The sequence below is a fragment of the Gavia stellata genome, chromosome 7, assembly GCF_030936135.1.
Source record: "Gavia stellata isolate bGavSte3 chromosome 7, bGavSte3.hap2, whole genome shotgun sequence".
Taxonomy (NCBI): domain Eukaryota; kingdom Metazoa; phylum Chordata; class Aves; order Gaviiformes; family Gaviidae; genus Gavia; species Gavia stellata.
In genome coordinates, this window is record NC_082600.1 from 10,796,873 (window position 1) to 10,819,866 (window position 22,994).

Here is a 22,994-nt window from a genome sequence, read left to right on the forward strand (position 1 = left end):
ACAGGCTTCAGTCCAATCCAGCAAAATACTTCCAACAAAAGTCCTGAATTCCTCCATCTTTCAGCGGGGTTAGCACCACTTCACAGATTTTTTTCGTATCTGTCCATCAGCCCCACTGCATATGACATACTTCAGCACTGGCCCCCAGTGCTTTTTGCCTTAGACCTATGGTCTGTGCCCACTAACTATGACAGAAACATAATGCAGGTCTGCAAACCACACGCTAGAGAAATAGGTCACCTTGCTGAAGAGTCACTCAACATCCTGACTTTGAAGATGTTCCAAATATCAACCACTTATGCTATGTAGGTTAAAACCAACTAGTGCATATTTTGGAAGGTGGTAAGAATAAAAATGAGAATGTTCACGCAACCAGGCAGCAGCAAATACAAACTGGTTCCAGTTACTGGCAAACTGGCCCAGTTACTGGTGATGCTTTTCAAGAACCCCATACCCTTGCAAGGCAGCTGGAGAGCTCTCCCTGCAGTGAGGTTCACCTCTTCTCACCCTCTGCAGTGTCATGGTTAATCATCACCAACTTCATCCTTTTAACCGCAGCTTGTGAGGCAAAGTAATAAACACCACATCCATCGGGGAGGGCAACACACAGACACAGCTAAAGGAACACAAAGAAAGGTTTTGCAGTGCAGAAATGGGAGTCGAGCACACAGCACGTGCCTCCACGCACAGCTGGAGGCAACAAGACCAGGGAGAAAAATTATGCTGGTTTAGTACACTGTGTCAGCTTAGAGGGATTTTCATAAAGACAATACATAGGAGATTAAGGTCAGCCAACCCACTCCAATTAGTTATCAGGAAACCTTACTGGATTTACCCAAAGTTGTACACATTTCTAGAAAACTGCTGTATCTATCTTTAGGTCACCTCGCCCAAGGTGCTGTCTCACTCTTTTACTTGCCCATCCTCTTCCCTCCATTCACCTCCCTGCTCCTTCCTCCAACAGACCCAGTGGGCAATGTCTCTGCTAACCCTAAAGCTTCCCAGCCACTCTGCCATCCTGGTGCCACAAGACCACCACTGGCAGTCATCCATCACTGGGATACTTTAAAACCATATTTGTTCCTCCCGTGCATCATCAAGCTCTAGAAGGCTACCAACTGATATCTTGATCAGAACTGGGGAGAGACCTGCCAGGGCAGTAGACACAGGAGGTAGGAATTTGGGTGAGACGGGTAAGACAAGACTGCTGGGGAGGTCTTGGCCCACCATGGTGGGGAACAGGGAAGAAGCAAGTTTGACAAAGGGTCCTTAAGGGAAGGCAGCAGTGGGTAAAGAAATGGAGAACAGAAGGAATTTTTCAAATGGAAAAGGTTTGCACCTGGGGAACAACGAACCTGAAGCAAACATCTCCCACTTCAGCAATCAGTTTCAATCCTACATATTGGCACGTTAGGAAATACATCCGTTTAAGACCACACAGGGCTTTTTGAAAGAAATGGCTTGTTGCTTTTTTGCCTGCCTGCTAGCACCACGCCACAGCAGCCATACATTTTGTACTCTGACTCACTGTCTCTGTTCAAACACCAGCTCACGATTAGGAAATTAAAAATAGACCAGACAGGTGTCAAAGAACTTACCAAACCTGCTCAGCCCACAGGTTCTCCAGCACACACACAGCAACAAGGCGTGCATGAGCCATCGTGCCAGCTGACTTTTTTTGGAGGCTGAATCTCCAAAAACTGAGAGTCTGAAATACTCAGAGGTTTAGAAAGATGACTCTTCTGGAACTGCTCCTAGATGCAACCCACAACACTGTACTTGATTCTGACCCAGTGCAGGGCTCAAGCTGCACTTTCTTCTGAATCTTGATTAACTGGTTCCCGAGCAAGTACCTGTAATTGCTTTCCTCTCGCCTTTCTCCAGCTTTGCTTGCGGGGACTCAGTGTAGACACCATGCTCCATGGGCTGCTCCGCCCTCTTCATTGCCGTGCCTTTGTAATTCATCTGAAGTTGGCTGGTGTACTTCTCATGCTGCAGAGACACAAGCAACAGATGCAGCATGCCGGTGCGATCTGTGTGTCAGCCCATGGAAAAGATAAACCACCCTTCCCCACAAGTGGAGCATGCAAAGGCAAATACTGTGGCTATGTTCTGCAACAAAAAGAAAGCACACCTGAGCAGAGGCTAGAGAACAGCAGAAATGCCAGCTGAGAGGGTTTCAAATACCCCATTTGGAAGACATTAAGTGACAATTCTAGTCCATGAGAAGGTCACTGTGACTTAGCTCTGCAAAATAGCTAATTAGGAAACCCTTTAAAGAATAAACTGAGAAGAATCAGAACTTAGGCCATTTTCTATTCAGGATTCAAATCCTGAAATCCCCTTTGGTCTTAAAGCAACATTATATTCTTTCAGGGCGCTCATCTGCATTATCTCAGTTTTTCAGCAAAGGCAATTGAAATATATTTTAATTATTTCTCTCCAAACCCTCTCTCCAGTTAGGAAAGTGATTCTGCCTTAAAACAGGCTCCACATTAACATAGTAAATGAGCTATTTAAAAGTGGGTTTATTACAAGTAAATTAATAAAAGGGTGTACCTATCCAGATTACCCCTGAGTAAGTTCAATGAATCATATGCCCAATTCTAGCTGTTACATTTCCGATGCTCTCCAAGTCCTAAGCATGGAACCAGGGCTAAGAAGACAGTATCTGCTAGCCAAGAGGTGATGCTTGGCACTGATAGCCCAGTCCCTCAGCTGACTATGACAGCTTTCTTGCCTAGAGGGCATTGCTTTTCTGCCTTAGATAAGAGGATGCTTGAATATTTCGTACCTGCTACTGAACTCTGTTTAAAAAACACCTCACTCAGAAGAGGACTGCTCAGTAAGTAAAAATTGGGAGCTTGAAGCCAAAAATGAGATGATACACAGGAATAAATTAAGAAAACTTTAGTGTGCTGGAGAAAGTGCAATGGAGCTGGCCTAAGTTATCATGCTCAGAAAAAAGCATCTGCTCTCCACTTCTGGGACGGAACAAGTTCTGCTGTGCTTCACCCACAAGCTAATGTGCTGACTGTTCTTTAATACGTTACAGCTTTAGTAACCTTTTTTGTTGGCAGTCACGAAATCATAAATAACTTCATCTACAGATCAGCACAGGGATAAGAAAGATCAGAGCTGAGATAACTGGGAAATGTATCTCTCCACAAAAGAAGGTTTTAAGTCCCAATCCAAGGAGAGCCTCGCATTGTGGAACATTTCAGTGCTGTCAAGAGTATTTTAGTATTTCAGTCTGCTTGATCATTACTAGAGCACTTAAAAGATTTTTTTTAAAAATGCACCTGCATCCAGACATCCTTACCTTTAATGCTTCTTCTGGGACTTTGTGTTGAATTTGTTCCAGGACATACATGTTCGAATGTACAGAGCTTGTTAAGGAAATGGCAAAGGAATTGGATGGACAGAGAATCTAACATTTAGTCATGGAAAGAAAACAAGATCATAAAACCAGAGAAGCTTACAATATGCAGGGTACTAAAAGTTGCCTGCGCTGTATCCCACCATGGTCTGTCATGCATGTTTTGCAAAAGAGCGTGCAATCATGTCTGCTGGCCAGACCCATGCCAATTGAAGGGCAGCAGACAAGGGGAGCAGGGCAGGAGAAGTGTGGGGCAGCACTAGCAGCTCCATGCAGGATGCAGGGGAGCAACCAGAGCCCTGACTCAACTCACACCCTGCTCCTCTCCACTCCACTGGCAGCTCCAGGCAAACCACTCTCTCCCCATAGTATCCTGACCAAGATGGGGCAGTTCTTGCACACTCTGGACAGGGGAACAGTAGAGTTCAGTTCCCTGCAGGGATGCCTGGGACTATGGTGCTCTCTTGCTTTGACAAGGCCTTTCAGCAACTGCAGCAGTTTCCTGGATGAAAAGCAAATCAGGTCATGAGCTCCTGTGACCTCTAAGGGAGAGAGGCGTTCAACATGGTTGAGCCTAGGCCATAATCCTCAGCAACACTGTGTTAAAAAAAAAAAGGGGGGAAAAAAAAAAAAGAAGCATCTGGCAATGTCATCATGAACAATCCAATCAGCACAGCACAGAGCAAAGGGGAGGAAAAAGGAAAGATGGAAAATGTTAGTCTAAAAATAAACCAAGTGACACTGGCATAGCAGGGAAACTCCACGCAGTCTGTAAGTGAAACTGTAAATGGAAAAGAGAAAAACGCTCTTATGCAACAGTGCACAGCTGACTCGGAGACCTCTGGAGATGCTGCCATCCACACCAAGCTGAACGCAGTATGCACAGACAGCACTGCTAAAGAGAACGGCAGCGAAGCAGCAAAGGAGAGGAAGAGATTGTAACTGCCATAGCAACTACACTGAAGTAAAAAGATTACTCTAAAACCTGCATTCTTTAAAGTTTTTCTGTTGAGGGCAATAAATTCTGTAATTCATAAATGCAATCGTTCATTTCACATGAATATCCATGTAAGGGCTGCAGGACTAAACACTTCAACTCAGCTGCTTAGTGCTAAGAATTGCTTCCTATAAAAAGTTTAAACCTGTATCACAGCCATTAAAACCTACCCACACTTTAGGCACTGGCTTATGCCTTCACCAGACAGGAGTTCACAGCAAATCTTCCACAAGTTTCCCCACACATCTAGAGACTAGAAGACATATGATCAGCTACATCAAAAAAACATTTGCAAAGTTGGTAAGTCAAGAAAAGCTAGAACTGAGGTTGCCTATGGGACTGTAACAGGCTTCATCACATGTGCACTGAGACACTACCTTTAATGACATGATCCCAGATGACAGTGCTCTCTTATTGGGCAGCACTCAGTAAGGGGCTACTCACTATTTTGTTCTGCCCATGTATGCCTGAACCCTCATCAACTGCACCCTGTTCAAATGCTGATCTGAAGGCAAATAATAATCGGCCTCCTTTCTTTTTCTTTTTTTTTTTCTTTTTAAACAAGATTCAGCAACTACCTCCCTTTTAAAAAAAGAAGTACCACTGTGAAGCAAGGATTCGCTATTTCTAAAATGGCAAGAGAGAAAGCGAGACCAAGACCAAAAGTATGATCTTACACAAGGCCTAGAAAACCCTCTTTTCCAGCAAGCAGATCCGGGATTGCATGCACATCGGTTTAAGCATACCTGTTGCAACAGTGAGTGCTCCTGCACTGTCACTGCTTAGAGCCAAGGTACCCAGATCTCTGGAAGACCAGGGAGGCTCAGCCTCCTCTCGCTGCTTCAGCTTTCCGGGCTCCAGCATGATTTGTAGTATTTCAAGGGCTACAGCATGGCCAAGCACAAACTGATTATCATGGGGACAACAAAAGGCTCAAGAATGTGGCCTTAAGGTCAAGGATGCACAAGAGTTTTCCAGCCAAACACTTCCTACCCCGCCAATGGTAAAACTTAGTCTCTGCCTCTATTCTCAGAAACATTCTGGACTGTTTTAACTGAAATTTCTCCACAAAAGAAAAAAGAAACCTGTAGAAGACACTTGCTACTTCTAAATTCTTCCTGAGTGGGTAAAGTTCGGCAGATAGAAGCAACTGGAAAAAAGTGAAAAAAAAGGATTAGATTACATGAAAAGGCAGCAATAGAAGCCTCTATTTACCACTGCTGCTCTGAAGGGTCAGAAAGGCATTCCAACATCTATGCTTACAGCCAGTGATACAGTGACATCAGGATAAAAAGGAAAGGGATGAAGGCAAAGGTGTTTTAGCAGACGCTAGCAGGATTTCTGACTCTGTAAACAAAGCAGTAACTACAGCCTAGCCTCCCTCAATAGAGGTGAAATTTGCTATTGCTAAAGAGAGATTTACTCTCGCATTTTGTGGAGAAGCAATTTGCACAGGCTAACTTCAATCAATACAGAGTCAAGGGTCTGACCACAAGCCCCAAAGCTAAATGTTCAAGGCTGAAGACCTGCAAATTGTCTGAAAGCAAGCATTTGGGTGAAATGTTTAACAAAACACACAAGTTGGATAAAAAAAAATAGGAAGATGTTCGTTCATACAAAAGCATATGAAATATGTATGCAACCCAGCTGGTACCAGCTACAGTTGCCACCCAAATAAAAAGAAAGAAATGCAACTCTTCCTTAAAGACTGAAGAGGTACCTCCACAGTCACTACTGCCAGTGCAGGGCCTGATTCAAAGTCAAATGAAGGTAGCAGGCATCATGATTAATATGCTCTGAAATCAGGTCCATGGTGGAAAAACAAAAGCTTATGAGCTATCCAAAGGTTCCAGGAGGCAAAACAAACACCCTTACTCATTAGTCACAATTAGCATTGTTAACTGTCCATGCAGCAAACAGCACAAAACCCAACCAAAGACCGTGTCTCACTCCTTCTTCAGACAAGGATATCATAGCCGAAGCGAATGACATCATTCAGTTTTAGGGTGATGTACTTTTGGTCAGGAATCCTCACGTCATTGACAAACGTCTGCAGAAAAGAAGCACAGGAATGTTTTTTGACTGAGGGTATCAAGGTGATGCATCTCAGATGGACAGGGCTCCTGGAAGGCTCCCATGCCCATCTGCCAACAGCACTGCACACATTCAGGGTGCACTGGCACAAAGTCTGCCAGGCAAGGAGCTAAGTTCGCTAGAAAAATCAACACCGGCAAGTAGCTCCCATGGGCAAGTTAGAGCACCCCAGTTACGCTTCAAAGTAAGGTGCTCTGAAGGGACCTCTAGGGAGATTTACCTTTCCACCAACTGCAAATGAAGTTTTTAGTCCCCGACTTGAACACATAAATGAGATGCCTGAAGTCAGTAACTTCAGATGCTCTCAGTTCTTCTCTGCTCTTGACAACAAGCAACAGCAGTAAATGGTGCAACTCATACTCTAATTACTGACCTGGGAATCAGCTTTCCGCTGGATGTCAAACAAGACTGGTGTCAGCCCCAAGGCCTGATAATTTAACAAGCAAAGGCTATCACAAAGGACGGGAGAAATGAAAATGCACAGGAAAACAAGCATTTGCAGTGGCATCACCATGAAGTCTGCGGCCACATTGTCCAAGACACCGTATATCAGTACAACAGGCCCCTCATGCAAAAAATTCGCATACTCATTTTTTCCTATGCTCCAGGCAGTTAGTTGAGGCCCAAAGAAACTAAGTCATCCTTATAAAGGTGCAAGAAATGTACTTCATAGCTGTGAACAAATGTCTCAGATGGCTGCTTTCCGAGGAAACCCCCTAAGGAACAATTCTCGCAGAACAACAGAGGAACAAATCAAGGACTTATGGACATCTTTCACAAATAAATCCATGTACTTTTGTAATAACCCTGGCCAAATAACAATAAATCAGGAACTCAGTTAAAGAAGCGCCAGCATACTGATGGGAATTAGGCACTCAGCTGTACCCTGTGCAGTCACAGACACTGGGAGTTACCCTACCTCACAAGGTGGGATTCACCCAACCTCGCACGCCAGGAACCTGCTGCTGGGTCTTTGTAGCCTCAATACAAATGCAGCTACGTGCTGATGAATCAAAATTATGCTAGAAAATTAATTCACATGCTTTCACCACTGAGGCACAGTCTTCTCCCTTTGCCTTCTCACCTCAGCCAAGCTAAATATGCATGATAAAACCAAGTATTAACCACAGGGGAAAAATAAATGCTAGAGCAGGAAACTAGAACCTCAGAGGTGACAGCAGTTTACAGAATAGCTGGGGAACAGGTCTGTAATTTCAAAATAAAAGCAGTGAAGCTGGTTAAAAGGCACGGAATTCCTATTTGCATGAAATTTTTTAATATTTAAAAAAATCCCATAACAGTCAGATCTGGAACAGGTATAATTATTTGCTGAATTTTCTGCAAAACAAAAGTCTGAAAGAAAACCCATTTTGATGTTGTTACCTATGTGTCCATGGTTACTTCAAATAAAATAACCCAAGGAAACTGCTTATTGCAGACAGAAACACTACCTTCAAAACAAAAAGACCCTTAATAGAGACTGCAGAACCAGCTGAACATTATAATAAAAACAATACAAAGCATTTTGACAATTAATAAGAACCAGATTATCCAGCAAAGCCATATAATGCATTGTTGACAAGCCATAAAGTAAATACAAAATAAAAGCAAATTCTGAAAATGGAATTAAAAATCAATGTCCTCAAAAGCAGTTTATTTAGTTTCAGAGGGGAAAGCAAGTTTTCATGAAAATTTTCAAATAAGAACCTATGTTTCTTTCATACAAAATAAATTCAGTTTGGCCACAACAGTCTTCTCCAACAAAAGCGTGTTTGACCAGCTGCAGAAGACAGGCACTACTATAAATCCTTTTACTTCACTGCCCCACTGAACACAAGTCTATTATTAAAAGGTTGTAAATTCATATGCTTTAGCACATGAAGATAGAAAATTAGTGGTACAAGCCTTCCCTCTCTTTCCCACCATGAGTTAAATACCACAGTTTTTGAACCAGGGATCCAGCTAGAGCCCAGACCAGTTACTGGAAATATTCCCATTTCAGCAGGGCTCTGTGCCTTCAGCCATTAGGCTGAGAAGGATTAACACTCATTCTTGCTGTTAGCAGATGCCAGAAGAGGCAGAACAGTTGAGGTCTGCTTTAGCCACTGTTTTTGTACAAGTTTCTGGGTTCATCTTGTGGTTTTGTGGTTGTGATGGTGGAGGGCTTCTGTTTCTATGCCCAAAACAATGACTGCAGTAAAACCCCTACTTGGAAGACTATTATGTGAATCTAGCTTAGACCTGCTCCAGCAGAGGAATAGCTCCACTGGTATAAAGAAACAGCCAAAAAAAAAAGGCATGCTATGACATTAGGACAGTTTTAACTACAATGGTGTATTTAAAAATCACAGAATTCAGGTGGGCAGACAAAGCCCTCACCGAGCCACCTAACACCACTGCGTGAATCAGGACCAGAACAATGGTTAAGATTCAAGAAGGCTCAGCTCCCTGTTCTGGGCTCACATTATCCCTCGGTCTTCACACAAACCAGGCTCAAGGCAGGCAAAAGAGCAATTTTTATTATTAAAAAAAAAAAAAGTGGCTTTAAATAGTTTCTCCCCAAAGAAATTAAATGTCTCATCATCCCATAAATCACTCCATGCACTGACAACTGAATTGCCAAAAGGTCACCTTGCTCATGCTGAACAGCTGCTCCAGAATCTTCACCAGTTTAATGTTAACATCCCCAAAATGAGACTGAATTTATTTCCTCCTCTTTTGCAAGAGGGTCTATGATTTTGTGAGCCCTAAAGCATTCTGCAAGGACACCAGAAGAAAGGGAAAAAGAAATACAATATTCACCAAAGCTTTCCTCTTCTAAGATGAGATGCTGCATGACCTCCATTTCAGGCCTTGCAAATAATTATGTATGTTTAGCTTAACTCATGCCAACAGTTGCAGTGACCCAAAAGGGCCTAACAGTGGAATTAAGTAAGCACCCAAGCGCTTGCAGACTCAGCACGCCGCGTGTTCACCTCCATCAGCTGGGAAGTTTGCTACTTACGCCATTTAAGCTCCCAAGATCCTTCACCCAGTGCTCATCTTTCTCCTTGTCATAGTTGATTACAGCGTGCTGCTTATCGACACTGCGGGACTGGCAACGAAAGCACAATGAATGTGAGACTGATCAGGCATAAGAGACACTGTTAATTAAAGCAACATTTAGACATTAAACTAACTTGATAGGGGGTAGGGGGAGAGAGGGGAAAAGCTTCTGTGTTGTTTAAACAGCTCACTGAAGACAATACACTATTTGCATGGAAACAGGGGGGAACACCAAAAATCTCTGAAGGCTGTCAAGACTATACCATAATTTCAATAGATTATATCAATACACACTGAAAACAAAACCAGTCAAACTGAAAGCCTGGGGGGCAGGATCTCAGCCAGTGCGAACTAGAAGAGCTCCATTTTTCACCAGCTGAAGCCGGTGGCCTCATCACTAGCGATGTTCCTATTTGGGATGATTTCTTCCTATTTTTCAAAGAGAAAAAGCAATTTTTTTAAGTTACAAACCAAACTTATTCACAACAATGTATACTGTTCCCAGGATTATATCCCAGAGTTGATTTAAATTCTAGGATGTTTTCCAAGTGGGAGGGAGATTAAACTTGGGATCAGAAAGAAAGCAACTCTTGGAAAATTCAAATTTACAGCTAGGTTTGAGAACACTGAACTGAACAGTGATTTGGTGCTACTGGCTTTGCCACAATGCACAAGTACCAAATGCACCTTATCTTCAAAACAGAGTATGACACTTCAGCAGGAATAGTGTCACAGACTTCTGAGGAACAAGTATTAGAACAGAATCTCTAAAGAATTTGGAAATATGGTGTGTTACAGATATAAAGACACCAGACTGTCTGTGTTTAGACCTACTGCCTCTCATAACTTGAATTATTGCTGCAGTTGACCTCAGCCGGTCACTGGAACCAGTCACTCCATCAGCACACGCACGCAACACTGAGACCTCCCTGGTATCTCAGGCCAGGGGAGGGTAGGGCATGCTACCAGAGCAGGGAGGAGAGCCAGGCTCTAAATCAGCTAATCCTTCTCTTCCTAGGCATCGACCAACAAGTTCTTGGTTAAAAATCCTTCCCTTTTCCTAAGTATAAACACACTGGTTTCCACAGCACTGCTCTCAGCAAGCCATTACCTACTTCCTTGCAAGCATGCAGAGGCAAAGATCATTTCAGGGGAATTCCTTGGTGAAAACACAGAGGCTTTTTCCAGACAAACTGCTACCATTTGCAGGAATTTCTTCTGCCCCTGCCAATGTCAAGCACATTGGTAATATCCCAACAGCTGATATATGACACATCCTCCCGCTACAGAGCGTGTCAGCCCAGGAGACCTGTCCTCCAGAATAACCCTGAAGTACCAATATGAAGCAAGCCCATACTTGGTCAGAAGACTGCCCTTCCACCTTGTGATGTCCCTCACACCATTCACAACATTCCACCGGAAGCAGAGGCAGCGAGGAGAGCGGCAGGTGAGTCCAAGCTTCCAGCTGCCTCACTAACACAGTTATCCATACACTGCTGAATTACAAGGTGTCAGCTCACATGAGCCCCAGCTGAAAAATGAGGCAGCACTCAATGCTTTGCTGCCCAACTGGTGCTGCTTGGACAGCAATCACTCCCCAAAGAAACAAAAAACAACTGGTGGGACAGGCAGAGACAACATAGTTGGGGACACCCCACTTGTATCTCCTGCTACACCAAGCCCTAAAGGCAGGAAGCAACGCACAGCAATGCGCTCCCAGGAGGGACATACACAAACCTCTTGCCCCCATGCAATCCCCACGCTTGGTGCCTGACCCCGACCTCAAGGTAGGGCAGGTCTTAAGCATTTGCAGTGCAAAGCTGCTGCTTTTCTCTGTTACTATTCACGTTAGATGCGGCCCCTCGGTCCAATTTGCAGTTGCCCAAGTGGCTGTGGCAGGTATGTGCAGCGTAAGGCAAGGATGGTCCAGGTAAGGATGGTTGAGCGATGCTGCCCAGGACCTGCACTTCAGCACACGGCCCTGAGGACAGGAATGTCTCCAGCAGGAGCCTTGTGTATCACAGCAGCTGATGCTACACGAGCTGGGGCTGTACCTGATCAGCTACACGGTCCCACACGCCCTTTGGGAGGATGCGAGACGAGGTCTCCTTCCACCACCCTGCATGCCCAGTGTCCATCCCCTCAACAATCGGGCTGTGTGGGCACTGCCCCTGCACTAGGGCTTCTAAAGGGCTCACCGCACCATACCTACAAAGCAGAGGGTGAAGACCATCCCCGCTCACAGCACGGGTAGAAATCCCCTTTCCCCATCCATGGGCATTTATATAATTATGTTTCATCCTGCTGATCTCAAAGACAATCATGCACAGGTGTCCTGCCTGCACAGCACAGATGCAAGGTCTTCCCTGGTCCCTCTGCTACCCAAAATTGTGGACATCACTGTTCCCAATGGGATGTGAGGGAACATTGATTAACTGATGCAGCAGTGTTTGATTTAGCTTTTTACAGCATGTCACAGACACTCATTTAAAGATTAACAGAAATTAAAGGCAGAACAATCCCTCTAGCCCCCTTCCAAGGGCAGAAAGACTTCCACCCCAAAAAGCAAATCCAGACAAAAAACTTAGGGTAGATTTTATCTGGTACCAAGTCACAGGTCATTTAAAAAAAGACTTTATTTCTGGGAACCAGCTGTCTCCCAAAAATTCAGTTTGCCCTGGATCTGACCCTGCTGTAAGTCAGTACAGCCTTTGGGCTGCTGTATTTCACAACAGCTGACAACAGCCACTCAGGGGTCCCAAACCAGGCGAGGGTCATCACAGGGGAGCGGAGATGTATTCCATCAACATGATATTCCCCTACATAGAAGCAGGAAGAGATCACCAAAGGAACCAATTTATGCCAAAACTTCCCATCTTCCAAGGAAGTTTCAGCTGTGTTCAAGACAGCCCTTTGCAAAAGGAGTCAAAACAATATGCAAAATCTGACCCACAGTCTTGATGCAACCTCTCAGCATCTCTTTAAAGAGCACACCAGGAACATAGCAAACTGTTACACAGATCGCACTTCTGTGAAATTTCATACTTTTGTGGAGAAGAGAGGGATTTTCTTAGTTTTGTCTATGTTAAACCAGCAAACATCACAGGAACTGGCAGCAGGAGTTCCTAAGGGCTCGTCTCCAAGGAAACTCAACTCAAAATAACTAAAATCACACCTTATTTATTTTGATGCAGACTTGTCAAAGGTCACTCTTACTTGAGAGCCGAGGTGTGGTTTATTTCAACATCAGTCACATTTAACACAAACCGCTCTTGTGTGTGGTGACAGCAGCAACCCAGCGGCTGATCATGCTTTTGTTCTCAGAGAAGAGCCGACTGCCTCAATCCCACTTCCAAAGAAAAGACCAACCAGTTTCCAGACTGGTAACAGCCGAGAGCCCGAGAACAGTCCTGCAGAAGCCACTTCAGCTCAGCAGGCCAGTGGTTTCTAATGCACGACCCACTGAACCACAGAAAGTGATTTAAGAAGCCTGAGTCGACACATGTTACAGAGCAGCCCATGAGTGCAGAGCTCCCAACGGTCTGCAACTCCACTGGAAAGATTTTAGGCATCTATAAATTGAAAAGCTACAATTAAGTTGACTGAATCACAAATATAAGTGGACTCCCTAGCTTAAATGCACACTTGCACCAAATACTGAGACTTGCTTATGATCAGTCACAACCTCCACAACAAAAGGCAAGACTGAACCATCTGTCAGGAGGGCATACAGGGGTCCAAGTGGAAAAAAAATATAAATTTCCAATAAAGTGTTAAAAAAAAAACCCTGAAGTGCATATATCCAAATATCAAAAGCAGAAAATAACCAGTACACCCTAGCAGTTAATCTGTTTTGCCAGAAAAACACTTGCGATTGGGTGAGCAGCACTCCTGAGCTACAGCAAGGATCACTGAGATTCTGCTTGGATCTGAACAACAAAACCAGAGCTGGAGCACCTCAGATAAGATTGAGAAGGGGAAAAGAAGGCAGGGAAGGGAGGTGCCCTCCTAAACATTAGTGATCTGCCCGCAAGAAGTAAGGCTACACTCCGAGAGGCTGGGAGTAAAGGAAGAACACAGCTTTCTCACCATGTACCAACACTGGACCCATTATCAAATGAAAACAACTCTCAGGGAAAACACAATGTATGCTTTTCTGATTACCAACATTTACACTTCTCTGAAGGGAAAACGTGGACACTGATTTGTTACTACACTAAGCTCATCCAGGGTTTGCATTTCCAGACATTCAAATCATTTCCTAATATAAGGCTGTCCTGCTTCTCCATCATACTATCTACAACGCATCATGTTTTAAATACCTAGTAGACAAAATGCACATGTGGTATATATCTGAAGACAGAGGTATTTTATAGCTCTTCTTTCTACCAAGATCATATTAAACAGATAGTCCAAATCACAGATAGGAATGGCACCGCTGGGTCTGCCAGTCCCATACCAGTAGCAACATCTTGGATCATCTGTCTCCAATCAGACATGCAACCAGGCAGCTCGCTTGTGATTCTCAAAACTGCACGCGTCAAATCAGCAAAAGCCCCTGCTTAGCATGGGAGCAGCAAAAGCAGCTTCAGAAGCATGCAGGAGCCTCCAGAGGTACATATCACGCTAGCTACGTGTGCTGGAGACACCCTACAGCTTTGTGTTTGATGAAGGGTCTGATACATAGAACAGGGCACTCTGGATGAAACCACAAGCTGCAGAGATGTCAAGCAAAACCCATGAGGAAACAAGACCTGCTTAGGAAGGCAGGAAGAGAAATACAGCCAGACAGCCTTCGTTTCCCCACATGGCCATGAAGCAGACACAGCTCAGCTGTCTACATGGATACAGATGCTGCTTTTCCCCCCCCCAAAGAGAGTTACCATGGGCAAAACCCTACTGCTTGGGTTGAGATTTGGACCTCAGCCCTGCCAGTGCCGTGAGCCACTGTGGTATTGGAGATAAAATAAACAAATGAGAGCAGTTTCCCTTTTCCTCACTGCAGTCTGTTGTGCACGTCTGGCACAAGATAACTGCAGCATTCTGGTGATAGCACGCAATAAACATTTGCTCAAATACTTTCCATGGTGAACAGGTTACATTTCTACCAGTACTGTGCTCTGCAGAATTGTCCCGGTAAGGAAATACAAACTTCTCCCAGTGTCCCACTTTAGAAGGGAAACAGGCAAAGCCAACTTTAAAAACAAATAAATTAAAAAAAAAAAAAAATCCCTTTCATTTTGGCCTGAAATATGATTTTTGCCCCTCAAAAGTAAAACCCCCGATAACATTTAATGACAGATATGAACACTGGGTCTCCCTCTTTCACCACCATACATTTCACAGTGTTGTGTATATTTGCCACTTCAGTACTTTTCCAGAATATTAGTGAATGCTCCATCCTGCCCCAGGCTGGCTGCAAGCGAGACGCCCTCACAAGAGGCAGCCTGATCTCTCCCAGGGGCATGTGCTGCCAGTTTCTAAATGACTCTGCCTAAGCAGACAAATGTCTCTTCAGCATGTGTAGCCACCTCATCCTGGGGCTGGACTCACATTACAGCTCCCAAGCTGCAGAGGTTCCTGCCTCGAGCTTTGCTGCAGTCAAGATCATGGGTTTAGTGGATCTGTGGCAGGACCACGGCCCGAGTATTCATGCAAAAAATAAGGCACTGAACAAAAGAGAGAAATCCTCCTGGAAAATGAAACTGTAATCCCCACAGCTTGGCAAAGGGATTTGGAGGCTGGCATAGTTCCCATAACAACTTAACCCATTATTTTGGGGTAGAATGGGTTTTTGCTTGCTGGTTACCCTTTCCCACAGTGGAGCTCCGGTTCAAGTGACCCAGGGTCAGATCCTGACCGCAGGCAGGGAACATGCTGCCCACAGATGCTCTGGTTTTCCCTTTGTTTTACATGGCCACCCAGGAGGCATGGAAAAGCATCAGCTTAGGTAGGGCAGAAGCCTGAATTCCTGTAGCGCAGCCGAGCTGTGTGCAAGTGCCTGGATTAGGATCTCAGACATAGAAGGGGTCCCCTTTTTCCCTGGCCGTCTGAGAGGGACAAACCTTCCCTCCACAGGCCAGGCTGACAGCACCTTGCCAGGTGTGTGCGGCCCTCTCACCCCTAATAACCACCTGCCTGCAGTGCCACCATCACCTCTCTCCCTACCCTGCCTCCAGCAATGAACTCCCCTCCCAGGTTTGCCAGTTCTGCCATGCCTCCAGCATCCTCAACCCACATTTCGTCAGACATCATAATCCTCCCATCAACTGCACATTAACAGAAAGGAACAGGAGAGGCAAGAGCCAAAAACACAACTCTAGGCCTGGAAACACAGGATGTGCATCCTTCCTCCCACAGCTGCTGCCCAGGCACCTGGAAACACTACCTGTCAAAAAGCAGAGCCTTCCCAAGGCTAGATCCTTTTCCTTCTGCCTGTAAGACACCTACTTCCCTGTGATACCTAATGAATGACTGTCTTGGGATCACTGCAACTCCCAACGCCCAGGGACTAACTTAGGTGCTGGTTTACACCCTCTGGATAACTGCAGCAAAACAGCACGAGCGGTGCACCGCCCTGTCCCGACTACAGCTTCCCAATCCAGCCTCACACTTCCATGGGGAAGGAGGTCGGGACACAAAAGGCAGCAGAGATTCTCCATGGTTTCTACTGGGAGCTCCCAATGCAGGAAAGAGCTGAGTGATGAAGGGATATGACTTCTGCACTGCAGTGAATTCACCTAGAAGTACCAGGAAAAAGTTAATCTATCAAGCTCACACCATCTGCTTCCTCCCAGCATAATGCTATAGACAAACTACACCACACCTATTCTCACTTGTTTATGTATACACTTACTAAACCAGAAAGGAGAGACATCATATTATCAACTACAGCCCAGGGAAGGTAGGATACGTCAGGTCAATGAAATCTTAATTTGACCAGATGTCACACACACACAGAGTTCACCATCGCACTGTATTATTTGCGGAGTGCGCTGTGCGCCCTGCGTACCAAACATGGAACAGATCCTGCGGGGAAAAAATATCCGGTAACAACACAATAACAGATTGCATCTTCATGCCTATGTACACAGGGGCAGAAGCAGGATTACACAGGCAATCTTCACACTGGTATGTCGTAACTGCTCCGTGGTTATAAACACTTGACTTAGCAGCCATAAGAATGTTCCTTCGGTGCCTATAATGCTTGTAATTCCCTAGCTTTTTACCAAAGCAAGCTAAAAAAGAGGAAAATGCCTATTCAAGCAGTATCAAGTAACCATTTATCCAATTCACCAGCAGAACAGACTTGTATGTTCAGCTCACAAGCCCCTAGCACTTGAACTGACTAATTGATACCACAAGCAGCATGCGATGTCCCATATGGACCAGTGACAGATGCTTGGCTAGTAGCTTTCACACCTATCTGCTGACACCAGAATAAAAGTGAGTCTTGAGCCCATCTCAGGCCTAAGGGAGATGCCACTCAGCAGTCACATCCTGTAATGCCCGCTTTCCCCACACTGAACAGCTTCTGCCCTATATGCACCATCCTCCACTTTTCCAAGTCTTGCTGCTCCTCCTCTCACTCTGCACAGATGACAGACTCGTGCCTCCCTGCTCAGCCAAATCTTAATCTCCTGGTGAGGCTTTATAGAGTAGAAATCCATTGACTAAATGCAAAGATCTGGCCTCTGGCTTCCTGAAACAGGTCAAGAGGTTGAGCAAGTACTCAGGAAGTATCATTATACTCTTGGCTTATCCTCACATTTTCCTCGACAGCTGCTTTGACCACTGTCTGAGTCAGGATACCAGGCTAGATGCACCTTGATCTAATCTAGCACAGTTGCTCTTACATCTAAACCCAGCCTTGTGCATCCCTGCACTTAGTTCCTCTTTGCCCAACCTGCAACAGTTCTGTTCTCCAATCCATTCCCTCACCAATCTCACTCCCAGATGAAACATGACTTAAGACAATAGTATCAAGCAAGTCCCTGCTGACCACATGCAAACTCCAACTTTTTTTCAAAGGATTAGAACTTGGTCAAATACATTTAGATTATTGATGGGGGAACGGGGAGGAAATCACCTCTGACCAAAGCATTCACTCTTGAAAAGCATCACCCCCCAGCTCTACAATGCCAGAACTTCAAAGAACAGATTAAACATACTTTTAAACAGTTTACATGAAGAAAACAGGTTTTTTTTCCTCAGAGTTGCTCACAGCAGACTGAAAAGGGGAGCTGCTCACATCCAGAACACACTGCCTAAAACAGACGCCTGGAAAATAAACTCTCATCCCAAACATTTACGAAGTTTAGCAGAGTTATAAGCAATTGAAAACAGTGTCTCCTGATAGGAAGTGTCAAGCTGTCTTAAAAGGCACACAGGACAAAGGCATAAAACAGAAAGCATCATGCCATCTGCACCTACTCCTGCTGTAATTCTCGCTCACACGTACAACCTCACCCAGCACAGGACAATAGCATGCCCAAACCATCACTCTCAAGACAGCGAAATACTCAAGGGAGCACTGGTTAAACATTTTGCTTTCCCAAATTTTTCGATAAACATCTCTCTCTCAAACAAAAACAGAGAAATCATGACCCTGCTTTCTCTTCTGTTAAATATTTACATTTAGCAAAAATGTAAAAGAGGCTTTGTTTAGGGGTAGAGAGGAAGGTTTTAATGGTTAAGTGAAAATTTTGAGGCTGTAAAATGTTTGTCCCCTGAGTAAATACCCATTACATCAAGCAAATGATCAAAGCTGATAAAAACGGCAACTATGTTACCCAAGGTGGGGGGCAGAATTACTTTGTTCAAGATGGTCCAAAAACCCTCTTATTTTTGGTTAAAAAAGAAAGTAAACCTTTTCAGAGAATTACTTCCTACCACCACCAAGCTTCACAGAAAAAAACCACGCTACTGCAAGTTAGTGAAGGTCTAGATTTCCATACTCCTGCTGTTTGTTGACTGTTACCTGAAGGGACCCAGTGAGACTGTTGAAGAAATCAAGCACTGTTTTGCAGAAAAAGGCCAGAACTGAGTCCTTGACTCTCTGTAACAACACTGTGTGTGCCAAGCTACACTACATGGCATTTTTGCCCATGCATTAACATTCAAACCCAATGTAAATCTCTCATTTACTTGTACTAGAAGCTTTACAGTGCTGCAAAAATATTTAGAATATTTCCAATCGTCTTAGTAGGTATAGAAGATTTCAAGGTAGATTATGTTTCCCCACTATGAAACCTACTTAATTTTAAGCTTAAAAGACTCTGGTTTTCTTCACCTCTTTGTCAACCAGAAAGCAAATCTAGTATCTGTATGAAATAAGTAAACACAGGCAAAACTAAAGCTTGATTGTTTGGTGACAAAGCCTTCATTTTTTGCTGTTTAGGGATCCAATACCTTGAGACAACACGTTCCAAGAAAACATCAAAAGACAAGACACTCCTAAAACAGTAAAATGAGAAAGGCAAGACTGCAAGGTCTCCAGGACAATGGTTATCTCTGTGTCCTATGTTTGCACGCCGTCTAATAGACATGGTCTCAACAGGGAACCACAAACTGTATCACAATGAAATCACGAAGCAGTAACAGTCTTAGAGATGAAAAAACACTGACCAGGTCATCCAGTCCATTCCCCAGTCACTGCCAGTCTGCTCTTGTGCACTTTAAGGGATTAAATGCCAGTATCTTAAAATATATAAGCAAAATAACTGTGCAGTGAATATACAAATTCAGGGTCAGTACCACAGAAATACTACAGGTGCGAACACCGTCACAAGAGCTCTGTCCATTTGCTCTGATAACTGCCCTGCTTCTTAAGCTTTTCCCAAGACATATGATTGTGCCAGTCTGCACAACGATTTGGTGACATGGACAGTCACATTAGGAAAAAAGTCTATTTTTAGATCTCATCCTCCATCTGCTCACACACAACTTTGCTTGAATATCAAGTCTCTGTTCAGTCTCTCTTCTACATTGAGTCTTACTACAATCATCTCATTTGGAGCACGAGGTAGCTTTCGAAAACATCTTTATAAGCAAATGGATAGGAAAAAAATGTGCTGTGCTGTTCAAAATAAGACCTTACATGTGATCCTAAAAAAAACTTTATTATGCAGATAGTAAACTAATATGTTTATAAAGGGTCACATGTAACTCACCCCATGAACACAAGCAGCTGGCTTTTACAGACAATCCAGAGCCTTCATTCTGGTGAAATAACGAAAACCTCCTTTAACACCACCACCTATAAGCTCCCAAATACAAATGCTTCCCTCTCACAGATACTGTTGCCTCCTCCAGTAATCGCAATTCATTTACCTTGTAGAAAAGAGCATGGCAAACATAGAGTGTCACAAGGTTGCTAGTCCACATGAAACACTGACAAGCCAGCTCAGACTTGCAAAAAAGCATGAAATACTCCATGTGATATGGAGTGGCTCAGAATCTATGCTGTCCAGTTAACCCCATAAATAACCAGAGAAACAAGCAATGCATTTTAAGCGTGACTGATATTTGGGTACTTTTATTTTAGGGTGCACAACTTGAGATGTGATTCTCAGAGTGCTGAACTCTGACAGTAAAAAAAAAACCCTCAGGTACCTTCAAAAGGTATTAAGATGGGCACCCTAAAACTCAAGCCATTTTTGGAAACCAAGGCCGCTGTATGTTTTCTCCCTTCAAGTCACAAGAGAATACATTTTTAATGTCTCACCTTTACATGTCTCACCAGTCAGACACGTAGAAACATGAAATAAAAGATAGTGTGATTCATGGGAAAACCCAAACAATCTACTGTCGAACAGGAATATGCTTCAGACTCTACCGCTGCAGCACAGCCATGCCATTCACTGCCAGCTAGCTGAGCAGTACAAACACTGCAAGCTCTCCCTTTGTGGACACTAACATTTTATTACAGCTAGACAACACCTTGCCTTCCAAGTACACCTTGTACAAGAACTTCTACCCCCCTAAACAGATCTTCCACTAACATATGATACAAAATCCCTGCAGTAACTACAAACACAGCCTGCCCGGTGGAACATCAGGAAAGCATTTAGGACATAGCTACAGGGGAGGGAGTCCCTGTTGCACAGCTTCCTAATTTTGCCACCAACAGGCACATTTGCCACCTTTGTAAAGGGGCAAAAGGGGGACAGGCAGGTGTGATCAAACATTTTTTTGCATTTAAGTACTCATGGCATGGGTCTGGCAGAAACACTAATTTAATTCTGAGCTTCTACAAATTCCTGAGCTAAACTGCTCCTGTCAAAAGCTCTTTGCAAGATTCCAGCTCCATTTGTTTGAAGCGACGTCCATTACATTATGCCGTCAAACATCAGACCACAGTCAACGCTTCAGACATGCTGGATTAGGTCCAGCAGAGAGACATACTGGTATGGGAAGCACTGGTATGGGAAGCTGCAAGTTTGCCCAAGTAACACAATTACTTTGGGAAGAGGTCACCACCTTACTGACCCCACCAAAACAGCTAGAGTTTCTCTGCTAAACATCAGTATTTCCTACCATGACAAAAAAAACCTAAGTGATACATAAAAGCACTGACGATTTAATCAAACTTAAAGGGAAAAATAGGCAAACAAAAACCCCTGACCCCATTCAAATCACACATACTAGTAAACAGTGCATTTATTAAAAGCTGCAAAAAACAGCAGCGTAATCACAGATCAGGACAGAATGGTTTGTCTTTGCTTACTACTTCTAGTAGCATCAAGATAGTTAATGTATTTGATTAATCTCCCACCACTACAGCTCCTATCTATCTGATGACATGGCAATTTGAAAGAAACCTCACTTGCACTTTCACAAACATATGAAGTCTTCATGGCAACCGCAGACTCAACATGAAGTTCCTTTTCAAAGATATAGTTAGAAGAAAGCATGCAACGTATCTACAGATCCCCAGAGTTACATTCACATCTACTGCAACTTCAGAAGAAATAACAAAAAAAAGCCATGTTACCTGGAGCATCAGTTCACAGTCATCTCTGCCGACAAATATCATCTCCCGAGGGAGCCGATGGCGAATGCCAGCGCTGCTCACCAAGAACCACGAAGTCACGCTCATTTTGGCGCTTGGCACTTAATCCTTATACATCCTAAACACAAAAAAACCACGACACACAGTGAGCTATTAATGAAGTGTGGAAGTACACCAGCACATAGCTGCAGTTCCCAAATTTCCCTGTGCCATGGGACCCAGCACTGCCTCTTGCACTTTGCATTCATGCCTTAAGTGTCTCGTGGCAACAAGCAGTTGTGAAGTGTGTGCCAGGATCTGCTGCCCGTGTGCCATGTGTAGGAGCTCTGCAGTCCTGGAAATATTCCCACAGCAAAGTAAGCCTAAGGGGTCTGAAGAAAGGGTTGTTTAAAAAATGAAGCATGCAGCTGAATCCAATCAATGAAATGATGAAATATGGGGGGGGGGGGGGGGGGGGGGAAGACATCTTTTCCAGAACATTTCCTCATCGCTAGCACTGTGCACGAATCACAGCTTGAGCTTCCCCCATCGTCAAAGATCTGGACCAGCACACCAGTAAGGTGACATAACCTGGCTCCTAGGCCTTTCACGGTACACCCCCAGGAGCGGTTACACCGGTGCTGGGAGAACAGCCTCCCTATTGCTCATCCCACTTCCACACTGATATGAGTTGGGAGCCCACAAATCCTTCCTTCCTTCTTCCCGCCCTGCATGAGCTGATCCAAAAACCAAACCATGCTGCTACCCCAGGACAGGATACACAGGCTGCAATTCCCACCGGAGGGTTTTGGTGTACACCGCCCCTCTTTCACCCACAACAGGCACAAGAGCAGGCAGCTGTAACCTGCGAGGGCAGCAGCGGCGTGTAGCACTTACCGGGAACTCTCTCAGCCACACCTGTTTGTTGTAGCTGCTACAGCCCGGCTACAGGCAGCCTGTTCCTGCGGCCTCTCCTCCTCCCTCTCCCACAATATCGCATTTTCCTCTCCCTGGTTGAAGGAAAATAAAGTGGCACACATCAGGCTCTCGCCTTCCCCTCACCCACCTCCGGGATGGAAGTTGCATTCCTAAATGCACGGAGGGAAGCAGATCTCCATTTTATCTGGGCTGCGCTGGGCTCCCCGGCCTCGCCGCCGGCCTCCCCCGCCCCAGCGGCCCCGCGGAAGCGCAGGTGACACCCGCGGGAGGATGAATGACCTCCCCCGGCGGAGCGCAGGCCTGGGGGGTGGGTGAGGAGAAACCGCACGCCCCGCCGCCCTCTCTGTCGCTGCGGACACGCAAAACCGCTCTGGGAGGCGGCGGTGAGGGCTTCCGTGCCCGTGTCACGACATGCGAGCGGCTCCGCCACATCGCGCCCGCAGCCCGCCCCTGCCGGGGAAACGCCGCCTCCCCGACAAAGCGCCCGGGGAGGGGAGCCGGGAGCCGCCGGCCGAGCCCCGTGGCCGCCTCGCACGGCGCCGAGCCCA

At 45.0% G+C, this 22,994-nt stretch overlaps 1 protein-coding gene across 1 annotated transcript in view; it reads right to left on the bottom strand.

The window, feature by feature from the left end:
* The window catches only part of CEP170B (centrosomal protein 170B), a 54,421-nt gene extending 32,806 nt beyond the window's left edge, over positions 1-21,615 (bottom strand). Inside the window, exons 1-5 of the mRNA XM_059819488.1 lie at positions 21,511-21,615; positions 9,475-9,564; positions 6,348-6,426; positions 3,323-3,381; positions 1,854-1,992 (exon numbers count right to left, since the gene is read on the bottom strand). Of these exons, the coding sequence (XP_059675471.1) occupies positions 1,854-1,992; positions 3,323-3,381; positions 6,348-6,426; positions 9,475-9,564; positions 21,511-21,615 (472 nt within the window). The remainder of the gene's footprint in view (positions 1-1,853; positions 1,993-3,322; positions 3,382-6,347; positions 6,427-9,474; positions 9,565-21,510) is intronic.
* Positions 21,616-22,994: the final 1,379 nt, after the last annotated feature.